The sequence below is a fragment of the Alosa sapidissima genome, chromosome 13 (genome assembly GCF_018492685.1).
Source record: "Alosa sapidissima isolate fAloSap1 chromosome 13, fAloSap1.pri, whole genome shotgun sequence".
NCBI lineage: Eukaryota > Metazoa > Chordata > Actinopteri > Clupeiformes > Clupeidae > Alosa > Alosa sapidissima.
The window spans coordinates 31,510,237-31,533,141 of NC_055969.1; the positions used below are offsets into that span (position 1 = coordinate 31,510,237).

Genomic DNA, 22,905 nt, shown 5'->3' on the forward strand with positions numbered 1-22,905 from the left:
TTGAATTCCGCAATCTGGAGAATTTTAAACAAGGTGAGACTTTTACTCGCTCTTTTTAAATGTTGAACTTAATGTTTTTAAAAGAGCCACCTGTCCCATTATTATGCTAAGAATAGACATAATTCATTTTGCAGGTGATTTCCAAAACATTCAAATGTCAAATGACAAATGTTCTCTAAAACACTGCCATTAGTTTGAAGAATAGTGAAATTGCATAATTGCAATGTCTTGCATAACAGAACTTTTTGAAGGCCAAGATAAAGTTGTATTGCTCATGACAGAAATGAGCTCCTGACATCATATGAAGGATATGATTTGTCTTAAATGATCTTTAAAACTATTGAAGTATAAATATACTTGTTGTTACACAGATTTTCCCTGACTACATGACAACAATAACCAAACATTGTAACAAAAGTGTCCACAATGGCCACACAATAATAGTCTAAATAAAGGTCACTCTGGCTTTGTCCCTCAAGGCCTATACTGAAGCGGATATTTGGCTACTTCCTGCTGCACAATGTTGCATGTGCCCAGTGGTGGTAGATGGAATATGTCAGTACAATTATATCTGAAGGAAAACGCCTGGTTCAGTTTTTATAAGTCATGTTGGCTTTAAATACCTGTCAAGGCAGATGTTACATGTGTTTTAAGGAAACAGTGTGGAAAGCCATGAGCTCAAGTTGAACCCTATTTTCTTTTTTTTTTAAATGACCGCCAATTGTTCTTTCTCTCCCTCTCCTTCTCCCTCATTCACTCTCTCTCTTTCTACAAAGGACGCTGGACCAACCTCTACAAACTGCCTTACAACTGGATTGGAACAGGCCATGTTGTCTACAACGGTGCCTTCTACTACAATCGGGCCTTCACAAAGAACATCATCAAGTACGACCTGAAGATGCGATACGTGGCTGCCTGGACCCTCCTGCACGACGTCGTCTACGAGGACACCACGCCCTGGAAGTGGAGAGGCCACTCGGACATCGACTTTGCCGTGGACGAAAGTGGCCTCTGGGTCATCTACCCGGCAGTAGACTATGACTACGGCCAGCAGGAAGTCATCGTGGTCAGCAAGCTGGACCCCACGGACCTGTCCATCAAGAAGGAGACCACCTGGAAGACGGGGCTAAGGCGGAAGTCCTACGGGAACTGCTTCATTGCTTGCGGCGTGCTTTATGCTGTCGACGTGTACAACCAGCGAGAGGGCGAGCTGTCGTACGCTTACGACACACACACAGGCACGCAGAGAGCTCCCCATCTGCCCTTCATCAATGAGCACGCCTTCACCACACAGATTGACTATAACCCCAAGGAGAAGGTGCTGTATGCGTGGGACAACGGACACCAGGTCACCTACTCCATCAATTTTGTGGAGCATTCAAAGTCTTAAAAAAAAATGGACCAATTATTATGCCTCTGCAACCTTTTCCCTCAAAACTCCATCCAACTGAACAAGCACTTTCTTTCTTTTATGCTATTCGAATTAGTTGTTTTTTTTTTGTAATGCGCTGTTCTTTGTTTTCGTTGTTGCTCTTACTGCTGTTAATAAGGTATCTTCATGTTCGGGCCATGTTCAAAGACAGCAACAAAATCATCAGCTAAACTTTTTTTTGTAGACTGTATCAGCTATATGTTTATATCAGCTGTAGACAGCTGATCGCTTATGTGTGTTATTATTATGGGTGGAAGTGATAGTCACACTTCAGCAAATCACGATGGAGCTCACAAAGACGTCAGACTCAGACTGGTTGTTCATTAGCCAATGACAAAGGGACTTACATGAGAACTCTCTGAAAATCCGCTATAAGGTACAGTCAGGACTGAGATTATTTTCTGTTATTTTTTGGTCATTTATTTTTACAAATCCAGGGACATACATGTTTATTTACACACATAGATGTACACACTGTGTATATTAAATTATACTATTCAGTCAGAGATATCACTCTGGAGTTTGGTGGACTGCAATCATTGATTAGACTATATATGCTTATGAGTCTGAATTTGAATGTTCTTTTTTCAACTAACTTTTCTAAGGTTATGTGATAAAACTTTTTTTGAAATTAGAGTGCTACTCTGTAAAACTATGTAAGACTTTGGCAATCTGTAAATATTTTAATCATGTACTTTTTAAAATTGCCAGATGCTTAGGTGTAACCCACTGTTCACAGTAACCTCTTTGATAGAGTTTTCCACAGGAAGAAGAAAAAGTAATTTAAAGCTGAACTGATAAAAGTAAAGTCCCGTTGGAGAGTAAGTGTTGGAATTTAGACCGTTCCACTGTAAATAACATTAAAGGTGCACATGTGCAAAGTAGACATCTGGGTCAGTTTTGCTCAATTACATGTGACTTCCTCAAGGCATTTTGTTTTCAATGTGTTCATTTGTTTCAATCCTCCAAACATGTTTCTACAATGAACTAAATAAAAAATTAAATTCAGAGTGATGGGTCGTGTGGTGCTTTTTGAGCCAGGTCAGATCTAGATTACTTTAAAAGTTCACTTGATGAATGCAGCAGTACAAACACCCCGAAAAGACAGATTTTCCTACAGAGAAATGTTCTGCCGCTGTTTGTAGAAGCACATACTTGGAATATTACAAACCTTGCATGTGTTTTCTTAACTGTAGAATAACAACTGCCCTATGCACTGCCATGGTAATGTTGTTCAAAATTAATCACAATCACGAATGCTCTTCGAAGACTGTTGAACAAACCTGAATTAGTTGAAGTACGCCAATTCTAATCTGGTCAGATTACGTCAGGAAGACGGGAACTGCTGAAACAGAAATGGTAACAGCGACAGCAGATCTCCACAGTTATGAAGTCAGAGAGCTCAGTTGCTGAGAGGACTGCATGCCATATGTGAAACATAGCATGTGGGGATAGCATGAAAGTATGCAGATAAAAGTATGCACATATCTGAGTTCAAGTGTGTGTTGACTCTGACATTGTAGACTTAAAAGTCACAGTTCAATCTGTTTTGTGGACAACCTCAGAATTGAATCAAATCACCTATATGTAAATTCTTTCATTAACAATAATGGATCATAAGCCTTTACACCTTACATCTTGAACTTTTTGAACTGTTGGTGCTGTTGGTATCTCTATCTACTGTACCTCCTCTAGACTCCGAGTGTTTGGTGACTCCTCTAGCACATCGCCACATCAGAGGACAGTTCACGGTCCATCCACTGAGTTAAACAGTCCGAGCACCGTGGAGCAGACTTGGAGTGAAAGCTGCAAAACTGGCCGTCTCAGCTCTCCTAATTGGATTGCTTTCATGCCAGTGTCTGCTCTCAGTACAGGACACACCCTGAGCACCCAGTGTCTGCTCTCAGTACAGGACACACCCTGAGCACCCTCCACGCCAGAGCTAGAGCAGCACACCCCTGTCTCCTATGCAGAGAGACAAAATGGCAGCACAGGGCAGCACAATTATGCCATGTAAAATGCATTAACGCTTAAAGGTGTAGGTTTTTGAACGTTCTAAGTTCCGCAACAATTGAAGGTTCTAAAATTCTACGTTGAATTCAATGAACCCAGATATTCTTTAGAACATTCATTTCTCAACATTCCCGTCACACCGGTGTGACGGTACTCCTTTAAGGGTTAAACTGCTTTTATAGAACGCAGAATTAAAGTAATCCAGCCAGTAAATCGGACTAATTTGTATAGGTTTAAAAACAGTTTAAAAGGATGAACGGGCCACTGAGATTAGTCATTTAAAGTTTGGCACTGACAATAGATTTGCTCAAAATAATGGTATAAAATATTGTTTTGTTATATTTCTCTTGAGGGAAATATCTGAAATGGTTAAGTTGTGTGTAATGTTCTTTTTAATCATACTCTTCCTGCTTCCATTAAAGCTGACTAATTGGGCTGAGTGACTCTCTCCAGTGTGCTGTTTCTGTGAGCTGCCTTCCTCTCTGACTGGGCTCTGATGTGGCAAACATCTCCATAAAATGCTTTTACATTTATTGTGATTTTCGCTGGATCGGGATCAGGAATTTGGCCAATTAAATCAATCCAGGCACACTCCCTTACATGTAACAGTGCATTATACAACATTAAAACAATACAATAATAAAAGTGGCTTTAAATTATACCATGGATCATAAAGAATTGATTCTTACACTTACTTGATATGTAACAGTCTAATGTGATTTGCTGTTGATAACAAAGGGCAGGTGTGATGTGTCATAGTCCAACGCTGCAGGGACTGTAGGGGAACAGTGTGTCTCAGTAGTTCTGGGCCCTGAGAAAGTCATAGCATTGTGAACAGAGCTAAGGTCAGAGCCCAGCAAAAAACAATGATCGTCTCACATGCACAGTGGAGCAATCTTTACTGAACAAAAATCTTGTGCACAATAGAATAGAGGTACCTGGTGTGCAAGGATGTATGGTGAATCCACTGATTTACACCCACTGACAAGACAAAAAAGATTACATGTCTTAACTTACAGATTTAAAATGTGGTTACTAAGGAGACACTATTTCAATAAACTCCCTTCACACAGGACATTTGAGCTATGTGCTTAAGCTGTAAGCTAAAACTGATCTGGTTAATATAGAGATACAGTGCACAGGAAGGAAAGCATGTTTCTTAGGCTGCACACCAGTTCACTTAGTTATTCTCCCCTTTCATAACTGTTTAGATGAATGATAATAAATATGAATGGGTGTGGATGATACTGGAGCGTTCTCTAATTCATCTCTGTGCTGCTAGAATTCATTTTAGGATTGGACTGAGTGAGTGAGTGGAGGCTGCTAACGTACCCACAGAGTGCTCTTGTGATGTTTGCCAGTGTCACCATGGAGCTCACATGGCTAAAGAGAGAACATGCCTGAAGTCATGTGTGTAACTACACTGTGCACAGTCAATCGCTTGGACCATAGTTGCATAGTTTTGGACCATAGTTGGCATCTCATATGATTAATACAAATCACTTTTTTCATTTAAACCTGAGAAAGGAAATAACTGCTAGCTAAGATATACTACACTGGCAGAGACCAGGAAAATTGTTTCTCATAGTGACAGAAATATCTTCCCAGTCCATCCTTTTCCCGATAGGAACTTGGCTGGGAAAACATCCTTAAATAAAAGTGGTGTGAATTAAAATTCCCGGCTGGAGTTCCCTCTTTGCCTCACGCAGACACATTTTGAAAAGGCACTAAAAACTTCAGTAATTTTGTCTCAATTGGAGGGAAAAACATGAGACATCACACAGCAACAACCTGGTAATGCCTACAGGAGCAAGTGTGAGTCTGTGAACTGCCTTGTTAAACTAATTTTGAATTCAATGGCCTATTCAGTGGATGTCAATGCCATGATTGTGTAGCAGAGTGTTTTTAAGCTGCCGCCTTCACTGGGACTCTCTGGCACCATGGCAACATCAGGTGACCTGCCCTTTTAGCTAGTGGTAATGGTGCATGGGGCTACATCTTCATTCTGAGGAGGCTTCATCAAAACCTCTGCAGTCTGAAGGCATAATCAATCATGTTCAGTTCAATTGGATTTAAACTGTCAATCAATTGTCAGAAGTCAAACAAAGGCAAGTTTGGAGGCCACTATTCAAATGCATCAAAAGCAGAGGTTATCTTGTATTGAGAAGCAATTAGCCTCAACCAAGTGCACAAAAGTTCACAAAAACAATGGCCAAAAATGTTTATTTATTAACATGTTATTAAACAACTCTATCCAGCAGTGCAAGGCATGTAAAGGAAAACATGTTTGCTGTGGGCTGTTGATGACTAATACAAGCCACTCATGAGTCTCTGAGGCGTGTGCAAAGTGGGCCAATCTTTTTATCGTGCCAAGACAAAACCCTCTCCACTGGCTCGGCTGAGAGACCACTTGCTTTCCAAAAGCGAGGTAGCGAGCGAGGCTTTTTCCATGGCCTTATAAAAAAAAAAAAAAATTCAAAAGGCCCACTCATGGGACGGGAAATGCCATTGGCCACGGGGCGATCAGAGGCCCGAAGCACAATGATGCTGGACTGGGGGGAGGGGGGTGAATGGCGCTGGTGCCGCCCACACGGGTCCCCTAGGAGCCACTCCCTCAGCGGGTTTTTGGAGTTCCATTAATTCCACCTCTCAAATGACCTGAAACAAGTGTTTAAACTAGCGCATTGAACACAAGCAGTCTTGCTAAATTTGTTATGAGGTCGTTGTGGTGCTCATAAACTGACCAAACACGCATTGTGGTCCAATCATGTTACATTTTCCATTGCTGGCTGTGTGGTAATTGTGGTCATTAGAATTTTGATGATGGTAGACACTTGCATGCACCATGCAAAAGTACAGGCAGGTTATTGTCAGATGATGTTTACACATGAAGGTGATGAAACCAGTGGAGGTTGTTTTTTTGGTACTCTGGCTCAGACATCAGGTATTTGGTATCTGCTTTTTGCCTCAAGTTGTACGCTTTAAGTGGTCCTTGAGTGGTCATCACCAGAGATGCTAGAAAACTTCAAACAGGCAGGAAATGACAAGATAGTAGGCTACCTTTTCTGTGGGGCCTACTGTATAAGGTTTCTTTGTATTTACAAAACATGGATTGGGTTGCACTCCACTTCCCAATCCCAAAAAGTCCCAACTGGTGAACTCTATCCATGTACTGTATGCACAGCATACAGTTTCCTACATACACATACAGCACTGCCCAACCTAAAATCCTCTGTTTGTGTAGCAGAACACACATTGCCTCATAAACTGGAGAAGACCAAACTGTTTCATAATAAGGGACATGTTTTGGAGTGAATGACCAGTACTGCAGACGTGGGGGAGAGCGGTTGTTTTAGGAGATGAAGACATGCCTCTCTCGCTGAGAAAGTCCATTTACTCCAGGGAGGCAGAACAGAGGGCAGGTCCTGATTACTACCACACTACGAGGCTTGTGTCCTTGGAGCCGTCCCAGGACCATGACATCATAGCGTAACATCACTGGCCGACTGAGGGACAGAAACGAGGTGTAGACAGATGACGAGACGGTGATAGACAGACTGACCAATAAATAACCACAGAGTCAGACGGAGATGAGGGATGAGACAGATGCATTAGGTGAAGGGAAGAGTGACAGGGGGAGGGAGACTGCTTTAGACCTTTTCTCCTCCCCCACGTTTGCTTGTAACAACATGAGCAAGAATGTGTGATGTTGTTGGGTCATCAGCGTGGCACACATCCATCGTGAACTCCAGGCATCACACTTGGGAGCACCGTTTACCCCTAACCAAAACAGACTGGAGCAGCTTACAGTGTTATATTGAAACCATTCGCACTGTCATTGGCTGCACTCTCATTGTCGAATGTAAAAGCTGCTAACTGCTATGCCGGCACTGTGAATGACCTCACCTTCTGTGGCAAACACAATGACAGGCGCCAAGCTAACGAGGGCCGACGCGCCGTCGAATGTGGTGGGTGATTGTCTGGGATTGGTGACAGAGGCATTAACTTTATTGCCTCAGATCAGTGAGAGGCGCCTACCGTTGCGCTCTTGCGTTTATTGAGACCATACTGTTGCTGCTTCCTCAATCAATCAGTTTGTAATAGTGCAGCGAATCCTTGGAGGATTCCCCTTGCATTAAGCTGATTAAAGGCAGCCAATACTGTGCCATAAATGTTATCACAGAACATTCACAATGGTTCCGCCAGATGATTAATGGTATAGGCCTCTTCACCACTTACAGGTTTTATTATCTAAGACCTGAGGCCTACGACATTGGATTAATCTCCAAGCAGATACTACAGCATACCTTTAAAATGACTAACTGCCCTATTAATATTTTATTACTCAGAATTTGATGGCTACACACCAGCTTCCTATATTTTGTTCTACTAATCCACAGTTGCACCTTGAAGTAATACCCCTGCCTTTGAAACCTCCTTTACACCTTGACACGGAGAGAGGTGAGAATAACACATTACACACGTCTGGTGTAAAAACTCTCTGTTAAAGACTCACTAGTACAACGTGCTCGGAGATGTTTATAATGCAAATCTTCCGCTCGAATTCAGATCTCCGGCTTTTAATGTGTCTCACACATATTGAACGCGGAGGAAGAGGAGACTCTTTTACAAGCATCCCTCCCTTCCTCATCAGAATGCCCCCTGGCCTCTCACCTGCATCCTCCATTCCAACCTGCTCGCTAACGGAGCTCTGGGGACTTATAGAGCCGGGGAGGGCCTTAACACAGGCCGGAATCGCTGTGATTGCTTCCATACTGAGCTGCTGGCTCTGCAGGGACCTGCCGTGAAGTTGCCAGGTCTGCAGTGCTCGGCCAGAACCCGCTCCACCCTGGGTACTGCGAGGGGGCCCGTTTACGAGCTGCCAGGGCTGCCTAATTATGGCATCCCGCAAAGGTGCTTCGGTGTGGGCTACGGCTGGCAATGATCCCTCGTGATGATGGTGTTTTCAAAAGAGGTGCCACAAGTCGGAAAAGATAATCCTGTTTCATTCAGGATTGTAAAATCCCAATGGTTCTGTGGTCCTAATATTTTTTATAATGATTATCTGTGCCATGGCTGTAACACAAACAAGCTGCATTAAACAATAATAATCAGCATCGCAATCCAAAAGGGCATGTCAGCAACAGCATTAGATGTATACCAAAGTATATCAGTTTAATTTAAAAACAAATGTTACCCCAATCAGAAGCAGACATCGTAGGCTACAGCATGGACACATAACATGCATGCTACATTCATTTGGGAACTGGAATGACAGTGATGTCATGTGGCATTATATATACTCTCTGAACTAACATATTAAATTTATAAAGGAATGAAAAGCTATAAACAGTATTGACACTATGGAAAAACTAAAAAACTCGCCTGGGAGTGGTGGTCCTTAGAGAAAACCTGGACGTTCAAAAGTCTATTTAGTTGTGGGGCTGTTACAGATTTTTATGCACATGACTAGTTGCACATGACTCAGTGGCTTTAGAATGAATCAGTTTTCAGTTTGGAGACATCTGACATTGCAAAATACACTTCCTGAAACGGCAAACACTAAAATAGAAAAGATTGCCTTTGATTTGCTAATCCTCCGATATTTAACAGAAACATACACACACACACAAACCAGATCCTTGTCTTCTCTTACAGGCTCTTGTGAGTATCAAAATATTTTCTTTCAGAACTGCAGCAGAAAACAAGTCCATGCTCAAATTAGTCCTGGAAATCGCCAACACTACCAAGAACTCTTATCAGCCTGTTCAACACCAAATGTGCTTTACGAGACCCTGATTCCACGCTGTGAACTGGAGTTAGGCTTTATTGCCCAAGCATTTTCCACAGCCATAATTAACACTACATGGCGTTATACTGCCCCTTTAGTGTCTCTATATAACGCACCATTTAATGGCAGCTCTTCTTACTGGTAAATAAAAGCTGCATCAGAACAGACCAGACCAGACGAAGGAGGTGAGAACAACCACCATGAATGTGGGCTTTTCACAACAACCACCATGAATGTGGGCTCTTCACAACAACCACCATGAATGTGGGCTCTTCATGGACATGAGGAGGTGTGGTGGTAAATCATTACCATACCAACGGCCAGCAGGAGCCAGACTTGATGGGAAATAGGATTTCTATCTTGGGTTGTCAGATGGGTTGTTTGTTTGGTTTCATTTTAACCAGTGTCATAACAGAGCATGTCTATCAATGATTGTGTCCTGTTGGGATAAAGGGCTGGTATATATCATAATTTCCTGGTTACAAATGCATTTTGACAGTGGTGCAATGTATGCCACTAGAATGCATTGTTTGGCTATTGAAAGACTGAGAAGGCCATAATACCTGGAGGCCCTCACACTGATTCACCTCAGTGTTCCAGATCATGATGTAGTTGGGCTCCACTCTACTGTATGTACTCCACAATAACTAAGGGCTTCAGCAACTCATTTTCCTCTGAGTACCTCAGAACTGACTCAAACAGATAAGATTCCTCCAGCTGATTGTGATACTGATAGAGACTGAAGGAGAGTTGGCACACACTGAACAATGTCTTGCTGCAAGTGTGTGTGTGTGTGTGTGTGTGTGTGGGGGGGGGTGGTTCTTTCTTTTTCCTGATGTCTAGACTGTTCTGAATCCAAGACTAAAGGGCATTATTGAACAAGTGAGTGTTTAGCATTTACCAACAAAGAGACTTACTGTGGATGCCTGAGCCAGGCAGAATTAGGACTGACGGATCCGGAATGCACTGGACTCCTACACTGTACTCGTGAGGGCAGAATCCCAGACAAGAGGCTGCCACACACCACACTTCTCTTGTTTTAGACCGCTGAGTATGGGCCCGACTGTGCATGCTCATTTTTTTTATCAAGGAAATTGAATTACGGTCAATTTCTACATGTTCCTTATATCAAGCCTAACAAACATAGTCCTCTTTTTATTTTTGTTGCAGTCTTCTCCCTCTTTTTAAACACATCCTGAGTGATTAGCAGGCTTTTGTCCTGCTATAGAGTTTGCGAACCCCATCATTCCCTTAGGAACAATACCCTCCGCACCAACTCCCACAATCCAGATCAGTGCATGTTTGCCAGCAGCGCATTGCAGTTTGGATATCAGAAACGAGAGATTTGTCAGTGTGCCAGGCTCGCTTGCACACAAAAGCGTGACCCCATACAGTATCCAGCCATTGACACACACAACAAAAGCTCTATAGACGTGCCGCCACGGCTGTAAATCAGACAGCAAATACAGCTACAGCGGACATGAAATCATGGCCATGTAAAGAACAAAAAAAACAAATGTCACTGAAAGAGATGATGGGTGTTGACAGGACACCAACTGGTTTCCCTGGTGACAGGGGCCATGGCCTGTAAATAGCGGTACAAAACACGGTAATGGTGCCAGCTGCCCGGTCAGGGTGCGTCAGCAGCTATGATCCGATGGCACCGCTTTGAGTGTTGGGCAAGACGGGGTGCCAAGTGGGTATGGCACGGCCAAATCTGTCGCCTGAGTGCAGCTCTGTTCTCAGACTGGCACGGGAAAATGGAGCCTTTATCAACAACATCTTATTCTCACTCATCCTCAGTTTAACTGCCTTTGTCTGTTTTTAATAACGAGAGCTTTTAAATGAGGAGTTGTCTTAATTTCCTATTAGGATGTGGTATTGCGCTGGAAAAAGAGACAGTGGGTGAAATTACCCTGTCACGAAGTCAGAGGAGTAAATACAAAGAAAGCCAGAACTATAAAGTGAGTGGGTTTCGTAACAGAGAGAAGCCATGGTTTGATTTGCGTCTTTAAACAACTTTGATGACCTTTTGAAGTTTGATTTGTTGGTTCTGAAGCTAGACGGCGTTCCTAGCACGGGGTCCCTTAGCCCGGCCGGGTCCAAATCCTCTCATCACTGGCAGGACTGCTGTCTGACTCGGCTCGGGGGTTCCCACTCTCCCCATAAATACATGACAGAGCATCATCTCCAGCTGAGTCAGAGAACCTCAGTCTTAGTGGCCGCGCCAAGGCAGACAAGGCAGCTTCAGCCACCCAAGGCTCACATGCAGAAAAAGAAAACAGGCAAATTAAAAGATCAACATGGAGTCTTTTATAAACACACGCAGGAGAGAGAGAGAGAGAGAGAGAGGCAGTCGCGGTGGTGTGTATTGGGCTGAGCTGAATTAGCCAGGTCCCATGCCGTGCCAATGTGTTTCCATAGCTGGCCCTGCAGGGAGATGAGCCCATCCTGACCTCTGACCTCTCACGGAAGCCAATGAGAGCCACTTCCCGACGTTGCTGGCGGACGGCGGACAGCAGGCTGAGGCCTTTTTCCTGCGTGTTAACCTGCGTCACTCTGCCTTGTGGTGTTTCCACTGTCTGTCTCGCCAAGAAATGACCATTCCCCGCTGTCACAGCTTAGCCACTCTTGCGTACTATGTGACAGATGTGTTTCATGCTTTTGTGAGCTGGCAAGGAAAGAGAAACATTTAAGGGTGTTTTGTGGTATTTGTGCAATTGCATTCCTTCATCACGGTCCAGAGCGATTTTAAAAGCCTGTAAAACTGCCTATCAAAGCCTATCAGACTTTGAGACGACCTGAAAATCAGACTGGCCTGTGAACATACACATCCCTCTCGCAGGGGAATATTTCATACCTGACGCTGAAATGATACACTTCATTTAATAAATAATACACTTCATGTCTGATATGTTCAAAAGAAAAGGATATGCTGTATGAATAATATAGACCATATGCCGCTTGTTAGCTGTAAATACTTTGATCCAACAGCTGAAATTTTAGAAGAAAGGCATTGCCAGGACTTTAAACTGACAGTTATGATATAGTGATTGAGGACTAATTTATGAGTAAATTCCTTTTTCTTAAACTCCTTTCTGGCTCAATCTGTGGCACTAACTCTGTTTCAGCACAATACCATGGCAACATGCCATTGGTAAAATCCCACTTCAAGGTAAAACAATGAAAGTTAATGGTCATCAGAGCAGGTTGTGCTGAACTGTGTGAGAAGGTTGATACTTAACGCTGCATTTGGCAGATCTGACAGATTGAGGGGACTTAGCCAAAATGTTGAATGTTTACAACTCTCATGCCCCTCCCCCACTACCACCGAGAACCCTCTCATCAAGTTTGTGCTCACAGTGCAGACTGTGATTGACAGTCAGATCCCACACAGCCCTGCTCTGATTGGACCAGAAGAACCGGGAGCTGTGGATTTTTGCAAAACAAATAACAGGCGGAGGTAGAAGTGCAGGTTTTTTTCTAAAACCGGCTGATTTATGTTGTTCTGTCGGAGAATAGTGTCTGTTTCAGTGAATATGATCAAAAAAATCTTGCCAACTGCAGCTTTAAGGTACAACATTACCATGTTGTTAGTCGCTTTGGTTAAAAAAGCGTCAGCCAAATGTAATGTAATGTAATGTAATGTAACAACATATATGCCGGAGGTTGCACACAATATCCTAACATTCCATCTGAAAGGTATGCCATTCCCCTTCCAGTCCCCTTTTAATGGAAAGTCATTCCACATGGGATCCATCCTCGCCGGCGCAATCAAAACAAAAACTCAGAAAACCACAAATAACGAGGACAGTTGCGAATGGGAAAGGGGAAGCATAACAGGACGTTCCACAATGAGAACCTTGCCAGTCAAACGGCCCCAAATCCTCCAGAAATGCAGGAAGAGACAGAGACACGTATCAAGAAATACAACCTGATTTCTTTCAAATAAAATCTCATTCACAAAATACCATGCAAATGCAACTACTACCGTAAAGATCTTAATCATTAGGATCAGTATGTCACATCATGGCTATATGGCCAAATCTATTAAGAAGGCCTTAGCTTACATATATTTGTACAAACCAGTCTTTTAGTGTGCATCCCTACACCAGATCTCCCCAAATCTATTCAGGCTGTGCAAGGATGACATCATTTTCTCAAGCTGTGCACAGGACAGACTTACACACATGCACTCCTGTGTCCCTGTCTTGTCTTGTATTTTATTCAGGAAGTGCTCCCCCACTATTTTTTTGCAGGGGGAGGTGGAGGAGGGGGCATTACCCGTGCGGCTGTCTGTATCGGCAATCCCAAAGAGTCTCACATATCCACCATCAGCTAATGTCTCTGCAGCTGGGATTCCTGGGGGATTCAGTATGTCATGTTAAATACAAGGAAATACAGGAGGCTTGCCCATGTGATACATACACACACAGTCCATCCATCCACACACACATACAGACATACTGTACATACATACATCCACACACACACACACATACATACATACAGTACATACATACACAATTACTCAATAATACAGCAATGTTCACCCTCACACATGAAAGTGTGAATGATTACGGTTACCCTCACACATGTCCACTCACATTCCTTTTCATTCACACATACCCCCAAACACAATATTCGCACCCCAGCATAGATGGCCACCTGTTGTTTGCCATTCATCTCCAGCCTGACCCACACTGTCCCTCATAATGAATGCACACTGACCCCGCTTACTGAGGCCAGATCTGGGATTATTCACTGGGGGAACACCCATGGCTTTACACATCCTGTGATGGGATGACTCGAATAACTCACAACTCACAGATTGTCAGTGCTCTCTGCATTACTGGCGAGAGTACATGTCCGAGAGAGTTAGCAAAAGTGAGGCCAAAAGAAGAAACGGAAATACCTAGAAACATTGGTGGTCATCCAGCAAGTGCAATCCAACAAGTAACTTCTCTGCATCCAGATTATTTGTGCACTGCTTGTGGAGTTCTAAAATACTCTAAACATTGTAGCCTAATTTAATTCAATACAGAGTGAAAGCTTTTTGTACATTTCAAAAAAAAAGGCTAGTATCACTTGGAAAATATACAGCAACCACAAAAAACAATACAATTTTCTTTGGTTGAAACCACATAACTTATTTTAGTACTGTGGTGGTTAAAAGGTAATGAGTCCTAATAGGTAGGAATGGCCTGCTGATTTTTCTGTAGTGCCCTGCTTCAACTCAAAGCCCTTCGAGCAGTCTGCCCGCAACATGTGCTGTCCAAATGGATTTCATGGCAACCGGGACATTACCCATATCACTTTAATGTTATTCCTGAACTTCCTGTCTAGGACGACCGCATCCTCTCGCATGAATTTGTCGTCACATCATCGCTGAGAACGTGTCCAGCCAGTGCAGGCTACCCAGCGGCCAAATCCACCTCACGCTTCCCTGATGAGCTGCCTGGACCAAGCTGTTAAAAGAGGGCTTGCAGCGCGTCAGGGAGGCTGGGTTTCAAGGCAGATTACCAAAGACAGGCATTTCCTCTCCAGGTGATCCCCATTACGGTTCTGTTTGTTTGCCATGTGGTCTCGGAGGCGCTACTGTATTGCGTGGGTCACTGGAGACGTTACAAAGAGAAATGACTGGTCTCTTTGCCGTTTTCTTTTTGTTGATTTTAGTCACTGGAAAATTCAAAAAGTGATGAAAAGTGTACCATGGCTGCATTTTTTTGTTTTGCTTTTTAACTACCGAGGTTTCTTTCATATTCCTCCCCGTAGTTCCTGCTGGCTGAAGGAGATACGGATGGCTGTGATTAATTTCATTTGGCTGTTACGGTTTATAAACAGACTTCCTCAGAGCTTCCATCACTACTCAGCGAGGGTGTGCCGGAGAGGACACAGAGGCACACATACTGCCCACACGCTAGTCATGCAACACACAGCAGCCCCAATACCAGATCACATGGATCTCTAAGTGAGATAATCAAAACATTGTCACACTAAACATGTAAATATTGTCCAGTGAGGACACTACAAATGTTAAACAAATACAAAGGTTATACAGCATCTATTCTGATGATCCTGATGTTTTAAAACGGATTGTTAAACACAGTGATGGATAATGCAGTCATTGTTTACGCATAAGACAGGGTATTTGTAAAAGCATCATGGAACCCTTGGATCTTCTATCATAAATCTGAAAATTCTCCTCTTTCTACATTACCAACTTAAGCAGGTACCCTTGGGATGATCATATGAGCAAAATATATAAATTAGAAGAGTATCTGTGAATGTAATAGCAGCAATTTCCCCTACTGACATTTCGGATTAGAATCTTTATGTATGTGTCTGTGCATTTGGAGACTCTTAATTTAGGTGTATTGGTTACATGGACCTCAGCTGTCAGCACCACTTACAGAACTGTGTCTTGTCCAAGGAGGCCCCAAGGCTGAGATCAGAGACTCGTCCTCCAGAGAGGTGAACTGTAGTTACTGTTGCTGGAACCAGGAGACCTGCGAGGGCCCGACTTCCTCTCCGAGTCCACAGCCGAACCCCCGGAGTGTGCTGGGGTCAGCAGTTATATGTGCTTGCAGGACCTGGTGAGGCAAGCGTGTGTGCTTTCTGAACTGACCTCAGATCAGGACACCTGGGCTTTAGCAGGGGGGATGGGGAGATGGTATAGATGGCAAACCTCTCAGCAGCCAGGCCAAAAAACAAATCTGTTCCACTTACAGTACTAAAGTAGAAACACACACACACACACACACACACACACAGGAAAGCACACAGTACATTCACCGTAGGGATAGTCACAGCCATTAGTGGTTGCAAGGTACGTTATGATCATATCATGGTAAATTTGTGGTCCAACTTCCTGTTCAATCACCCAGGTAAGGCATCCCCTCTCTGAGAGATTAGGGGGCCTGTCTGGCAGACAGGGCGTTTATCTGATGTTATATTGTGTTTCACTATGGCGACGCTATCTGTGGAGGACAGTGGGATGGATTGGATGTAGGAAGGAGGAGAGGAGAGGAAGGGGGAGGGGGGGGGGCGGGATGCAGCAATGAAATGACTGGAATGTGGAGGATATCTCCACTGCCCCGTCCACGCCTGAAGCTGGTGCACACATGGCCTGAGTGGCGTCCTTTGAATTCTAAAAATACTGGGCGTCGGGAAAGAGGGAGATTCAACAAGCACTCAGTCCACGTCCAAACGTTGTTTAAGAGATTCACGATGGGAGGACAACAGATGCCTTGTTTTTTGATTAATCTCTTTTGGATTTGGATTAATCTTCTTTTCCTTACAAGGAAAAATGGTGAAATATTTCAATCACAGCCATTCCAGTCAGTTCAGTACACTTTCCTGGATGAGGGTGTATTGTTAAACTCCAACATACACACAGGTTCGTTGCAAACTCTTGGCCAGACAAATTCCCCATTTTTATTGCACGATAGTGAAAATCGTTTATTTGATACTGTCAGTGAAATTGAATAGAGGTGCACTTTTTAATCCCATTTCACACCTAAAATCAATTTTCCCCTCATGGTTGTCAACTAGGACCTGCTCCAACATTCTGTTCTCTCACAACCCATTTTGCTGAGTGCTGTTCTCAAGCTGCAAGTGGGGTACATGGGGGGATACTTCTGTCGGTTTCACTCAGAAGTTGTGGGTGAATATGTATTTATTCTGTGACCGGGGAAGGTCTTAATGTGAAAAGACATGGCAGCAGGCTCACGGTTAAGGCCATGGCAAAGAATGAGGTCATTAGACATGAGAATCTGAGAAATTGAGTTTGATCGAAAGAAAATAACTTAAAAATCATTTACGGAGAGGAAATGAACAGCACACAGCTAGAATAAAACACTGTGACATGAGTTGAGGAACTGGTGAAGCCACAACAGCTCTTTAAACAATAGGTGGCCATTTTGTGTCAACAATACCTCATCTCTTCAGGGTTGTTGACCTACTGGAGCCAGCATGCATGGGCATTCTGTCATATACCTCCCATTGTAACTCTTTTGACATGTTATTACTGCCATTATCCACAGAGGCCACAAGGCCAACTGTATTGTGAGGCTGTCTCAAACACAATAAAGGAATAGGCCACAGCTTGAGGTCTTTGTCTTTTGTTCAGTGAAACTCATCTTGTGGAGAAAAGGGTGCATGTTGTGCAAGAGAAAGCTCTCAGTATGACTCCAGGCAGGTTTCTCTATTCATGTCAGTGTCACATAAGACACATTCCAGTCTGACGTGGATGCTCTGTAACCCACCAGCCGCCATGGTTCATTAAACCAGTTTATGCCCATGACCCCCACCTCCTGTGCCAGGCAGGGCCCACTGTAATAGCACCTCTCCTACCCCCTTCCTACCCCCTTCACCCCCGATCTCTACTGTAAAACATGCGTATCAGATCGCTCTGAGGGGCCACGGTGCATGTATGCTGAAATGCCCAACGCAGTGGTGGGGCTAATGGTTGAGTGTCAGACTGATTCTGCATGCTCCTGAAACAGATGTCACTCCAGGGTCTCACTCACTTGCCTTATTTCTCAAGCCTGGATCTCATTACGTAAGCCCCGCCACTGGCAAATTTGAAATTGAAATAAATATCTGTGTTTCTACAAAGTTAGACAAAACTATACAGACATGTTAGACTTTTGCACAAATAAGAGTAAACACACATCCTATCATCACAACAGGGTGAGTGTAATCTAGGATCCTGAAGTTGTGACTGCCATACAAATTTGTGTATAATTGAGAACACTAAGGTCAGCTTATGGGTGAAACAAATTCACAACAGCTTTTATGATTTAAAAAAAAGTTCTGCTCCTTTGCTAAATTCAGACCAAATGGTTCTCACTCCCAAGCACCAGTGACCCTCGGTTCTCAGCTCCGGCAGGCGCGGAGCAGAACCCTGCCAGTTCAGTGCAGAAATGTGAGCTGGATTAACACCCGGCTCCGTGTCGAAACGAGGGATTTCCAAATGGATGCCTTTTTTATTGAACAGATTGTGTACATTAAAGGGGTGGTTCCATTATGGCTCTGTATAGGCGAGATCTTGGACAACTGCAGAGAACGAAAGAGCCACTCCAGAGAGAGAGAGAGAGAGCGCAACAGGCATCCTGATATCCATGGGAACGGTGGGAGCGAACGATACGAAACATAGATGGACTCAGGGCATAGCCAGGCATGTGCTACTGGGTCCTGCACAGAATGGCATTGAACCGGACACCACTTTCTAATTCACCATTGCTAATGCTCCTAACACCATGGCATCTGTGGATTCAGGTGAGGAGCAAGAGGGGATTTAGGGGATTTCTTAATAAGGGAAGAGTGTAAAGTGATTTTCTATGGCTTCATGGTCAGTATGAATACGTCTTCAGTGTTAACAAGACAAATGTGTTGGAAACAGTTGTTTCTATCTGTTTATGTTCCAGTCTAACCCCCACACACAACCAAACAATGAGCTGTCAATGTTAATGGATTTGAACTTGCAAAATTGGGTCCCACCCTTAGTACTGCATGGTCCATTTTCAGTCCATTTCACAGGATTTAACTCACATTTAGTTTGTGTGAGGTCATAGCTCAGTGTTATCACTACGTTGTTGCGCTTAAGACTGTGGAGCAACATGTTTTCCCACAATCATCCAAAATCACGGCCTTGCTGCTCTTATTCACCAACAACAGTATCACAGAGCATTGGACTGTCAGTCCGCGGCAGGGAGGACAGGAGCTCAAAGGTCAGCCAATCAAACAGGAAGCCAGGAGGCCCAACCCGGGAGGAGCGGAGCTGGCGGGAGAGGAAGCTGAGCTCAATCTCAATCTAAATGGAGGGAGTGAAAAGGAAAGGCCAGAGGGGAAGGCCTGGGGCTCTCCTGCCTGCCTCTGCACCCAGCCAGCAGGACCTGATGAGGGACCTTGGAAAGGAACGCTGTGGAAAGGGAAAGGCCCAACCAGCTGACTCCCATTAGCTTCCTCCAGGAAGCATAACGCCCAAACTATGTTCAATATGGTGATGAGGCCTGTGGACCTCTACATCGCCAAAGGACGCTGCCACTGAAATATTTAGACTGCAGTGTTAGCCAGATGGAAGCTAATGCCTCACCAATAGGAGTAGTCAGATAGCGACACACTGGTGAAGAGAAGTCATTTATTATTTGATAAACGGCCCCATGGCCAGCCTACAGATACTACAAGTTGTGGTCAGTCTCTGGCGAATGTCTTCAAGACTATCACTGCATCTTTTGTTCCACAGTTGTTTGGGCATTGCCATAGAAACATTCCTGTGAGCGTGTGTGTTCTGGGTGTGTCTGTATAATTTGTCTCCTGGTACCTCTTCCTTGTCTTCCCACTTTCTAGACTTGTATCCTGTAGCCCAAATCTTTACCACAACAACCTAGACTCTGAGCTCAGTATCTGTGATCTCACTCTAAACATACAGAGAAATGTAATTAAACTATATTAAATTCCATCATTTTGTGTTTTTTAACACAAATGTGCTTTGCTCAGGACCGGAGCACTCTGAAAGGTTGATACAGGAAGAGACCTTGAGCGGGTGCCAGTTCTTGAAACAGCTCATAAGTCTACACTTGGCCAAGACAACGTCCCAGATGATCCTGGAAAGATCCTCCCCATTGCCTTGCAAAAAGGCCTAACATACAACGGGACAGAATAATATATGTATAAAATAAGACAATCTGTTACAGTCAGGACTCTAAATCAGCTTTTAACCTTTCCTCACTGGTATACTGAGTATATATCTCCTGTAGCCCGTTATGTCAACAATAATCACTTCTTTTCCAAATAAATCCAAATCCGTGTCTACATTGTGCACATACAGTGTGCTCTTGGACACTTAGTGAGTAAATGGGCACCATGGGGACTACTAGTAGTGCAAGGCAAGGTAGATAAGGGATAAACCTTGGGTCACGTATGTGTAGCTATGCTTTATTTTTTGCTCAATGTGTTGCTTTTAACTAGACTGTCATGCTTGAAAGCCGCTTGATTAGTTTTGACTGATTTAGGTTTTCACCAGATTGTTTTGACCTGTCTGGAGTTGTTTTCCCAACAGTCTGCCTGCTGTCTATAGATGAGAGTGGGGCTCAGAAAAGAGGCCTTTAACCCTACTCGCTGGATGCAACTCACAAGGTGTAAATGAAGTGCAGGGGATGAGCAGAGCGTACGTGTTGCTGTCTAGCGTTTCTCATCAGCTCATAAACACATAGTCTGTTGATTCTGTCACTGCAGACAGAGCCCCCCGCCGCGAGAACATGGGAGTCCTGGAGTGATGGGATCATCCAGACCAGTGAGCCAAACAAGTCAGACGTGAGGTATGTGTCTGTGGTCTAACCAATTAGAGCCCAAGGGGCCGAGAAATCTTTACAGTACACACACACACATCTCAGTGCCCATACATTTACAACAGATGGACCTGCTATGATGTGTAAAAGAGGGAAAATTGGACTGTTTTATGACTCCATCGAAAGTTTGAAGGAGATACTGAGTTTGATTTTCACCTGTTCCTGTTTTTGATGGTCTGTCCCAGAGCAAAAGTTACTGTCTATTGTTTTTGAATTTCTGGCCTAGGGACGAATAGGCCTACAGCTATCTTTTATTTGTTTTTGTTGTTTGTTTCATTTATGCAGCATGTCCGGTTTTTCAAAGATGGGTGTCTTAGGTGACCAGTTTGGTCATGGATCCAAGGGGAGGCCAATTTTGCCTTTTTTCTTTTCTGCTTGGAAGGTTTAGTCCCATATGGAATGCATTTGGGGTCTCCTGGGCAGCCATTTCACCCTCATGTAAGACCTAACTAAGGGATTTCCTCTGGTTTGTCATAGATACTCTAGGTTAAACAGCTGATCAAGGCAACTGCTCACCCATGACCTGAGAGACTTTAATCCCACAGATGTTTAAAGATTTTGTCCCTTTTTAAAGGATTTGCCCCTTAGCAGATTACACATAGGGATTCCCTTACTTCCCATTCTAATTCTGAGTGGGTGACTAATGATTGATCTGCCACTTCCTTTGGTGATCTACTGTTGCAGTGACTACAAAAGTGATGAAAGGTGACATTTTGTGCAAATTCAAATGGCTTCACCAAATTTTAGCCAACAGACATTCCAGTTAAATATCCTCCGCCAATGTCCTCGGAATTAGATCAAAATGGGTTGGTTTGAATTTAAGTGAGGTTGTAATCTGTGCAACAAGAATGTTCAAAAATGTTTGGTTAGGGCTAAGTGGACCGTAGGGGGTTTCTCAACATAGTCCCTGGATGCTCATTTTCCCCATCAAGTCTTATTAGAATAACAAATAGTTCCGCAGAAGTCTCATGGAGAACTTTGTGCAAAAACAAAACAGCTCTCCCACAAATAAACCACAAATGCATCCTCCCAAAACATTAAATGTCACCACACTTGAGATTGTACACATAAGTCCTTTTGACAGGACCAGTCTGTTTCTATGTCATGCATGTCAGCTGGCCCAAAAAATGGCTTTTAACATTTCCCACATCTTAAAAAAAAGTCCTCTTGGTTCAAGTCAATTTGTCAAATATTAGACAGCACGGGCGTGGTGGGGGTTATTCATAGACATTGAGAAAGTGAGCTCAGACGCAAAGCCCTGGTTCTATTTTAGAAAGTCGCCCCCTCCAGCCATGAAGGTCAGCTTCTCTCTCCGAAAAACACAAAAGCTTCTTACTCTCAGGAAATTAAAGGCACAACAGCCTCCCCTGCCTGCTTAATTCACTTAGTCCAGTGCGCCTTCTTGCTGGCTGTGGGAAAGCACCGCCATGCTCTCGTCCACTCTCCCCTCCTTGTGCGTGCGCTCAGGTCTCCTCCTCGACTCTCCTTGGACGCAGGAGGAGACGCGGAGCACAGGGCCGAGCCTCTGGGCTAACCTCTGACTCTCCATTCAGTAAAAACATGACGAAGCTGGCCACACTTCAGTGGGAGGAATGGGGGGACTGCTGTGAATCCCCTACATTCCTCTAGGTCAGTGTAACAGGCAGTCTGTTGTCCTTCAATTTAAAGAAAGACAAATGTGGCTAGCTGTCTAATAGCACTAAATTAAGTGTAACTGCAGCTTTAAACTGTAATACCATCATGTGCTGAGAGTTTGGGATTATTCCATCAATTGATTTACGAGCATCTTTCTCTCAGGTTAGTTTATTGTGCCAATGAGGGGTCCCCCTTGTGGCTCATCCTACAGTACATATAATATATAATCATTTCTAAACGGTCCCTGGCATCTATCTCATCTGCGACATTTATGCAGCCTAAAGTTGGTTAAAGCTAGTAAACATCACAGGACTTCAGCCATCTGAACTCTCAAGACTCCTAAATGTCAGAGAAGAGAAACAGTTATCTATTCTGGCAAACCATACCGCAAAAGGGATTTCACGCAGAAATACCCTCAACCCACTCACAGGCAATCCCAGTCACAGTGGGAAGCATTGTCTTTTTTTGGAAAGTAATTTTTCTGGCTGTGGGATGTTGTCTGCATTACAACCACAGATTAGGATGCATTATCAGCCAAACAAATGCCAAACTTAATTTTCAAAAAATAACACACATTAGCATACTCTTTATAAAGTTAACAATTGGCAAAGTGCTGATACAATGCCAAAATTGCTCAAATTCTCAAGGATTTGAATGACTATTTTGTTGCAGAATGGGAC

The 22,905-nt window shown here is 43.6% G+C and overlaps 1 protein-coding gene across 2 annotated transcripts in view; it reads left to right on the forward strand.

The window, feature by feature from the left end:
* Positions 1–22,352, forward strand: part of LOC121680656 (olfactomedin-like protein 2A) — a 45,681-nt gene extending 23,329 nt beyond the window's left edge. The window contains exons 7-10 of one of the 2 annotated variants that reach the window (XR_006021767.1): positions 1–33; positions 777–2,346; positions 5,554–5,557; positions 22,341–22,352. The exon at positions 1–33 is cut by the window's left edge and continues 153 nt beyond it. Coding sequence is in view for 1 of the 2 variants with exons in the window: in XM_042060127.1 (XP_041916061.1) it covers positions 1–33; positions 777–1,390 (647 nt within the window). In the remaining variant the exon portion in view is untranslated. Of the gene's footprint in view, positions 34–776; positions 2,444–5,553; positions 5,558–22,340 lie in introns of those variants that run through there. The other variant, XM_042060127.1, reaches the window with a different exon arrangement.
* The last annotated feature ends 553 nt before the right edge of the window (positions 22,353–22,905 follow it).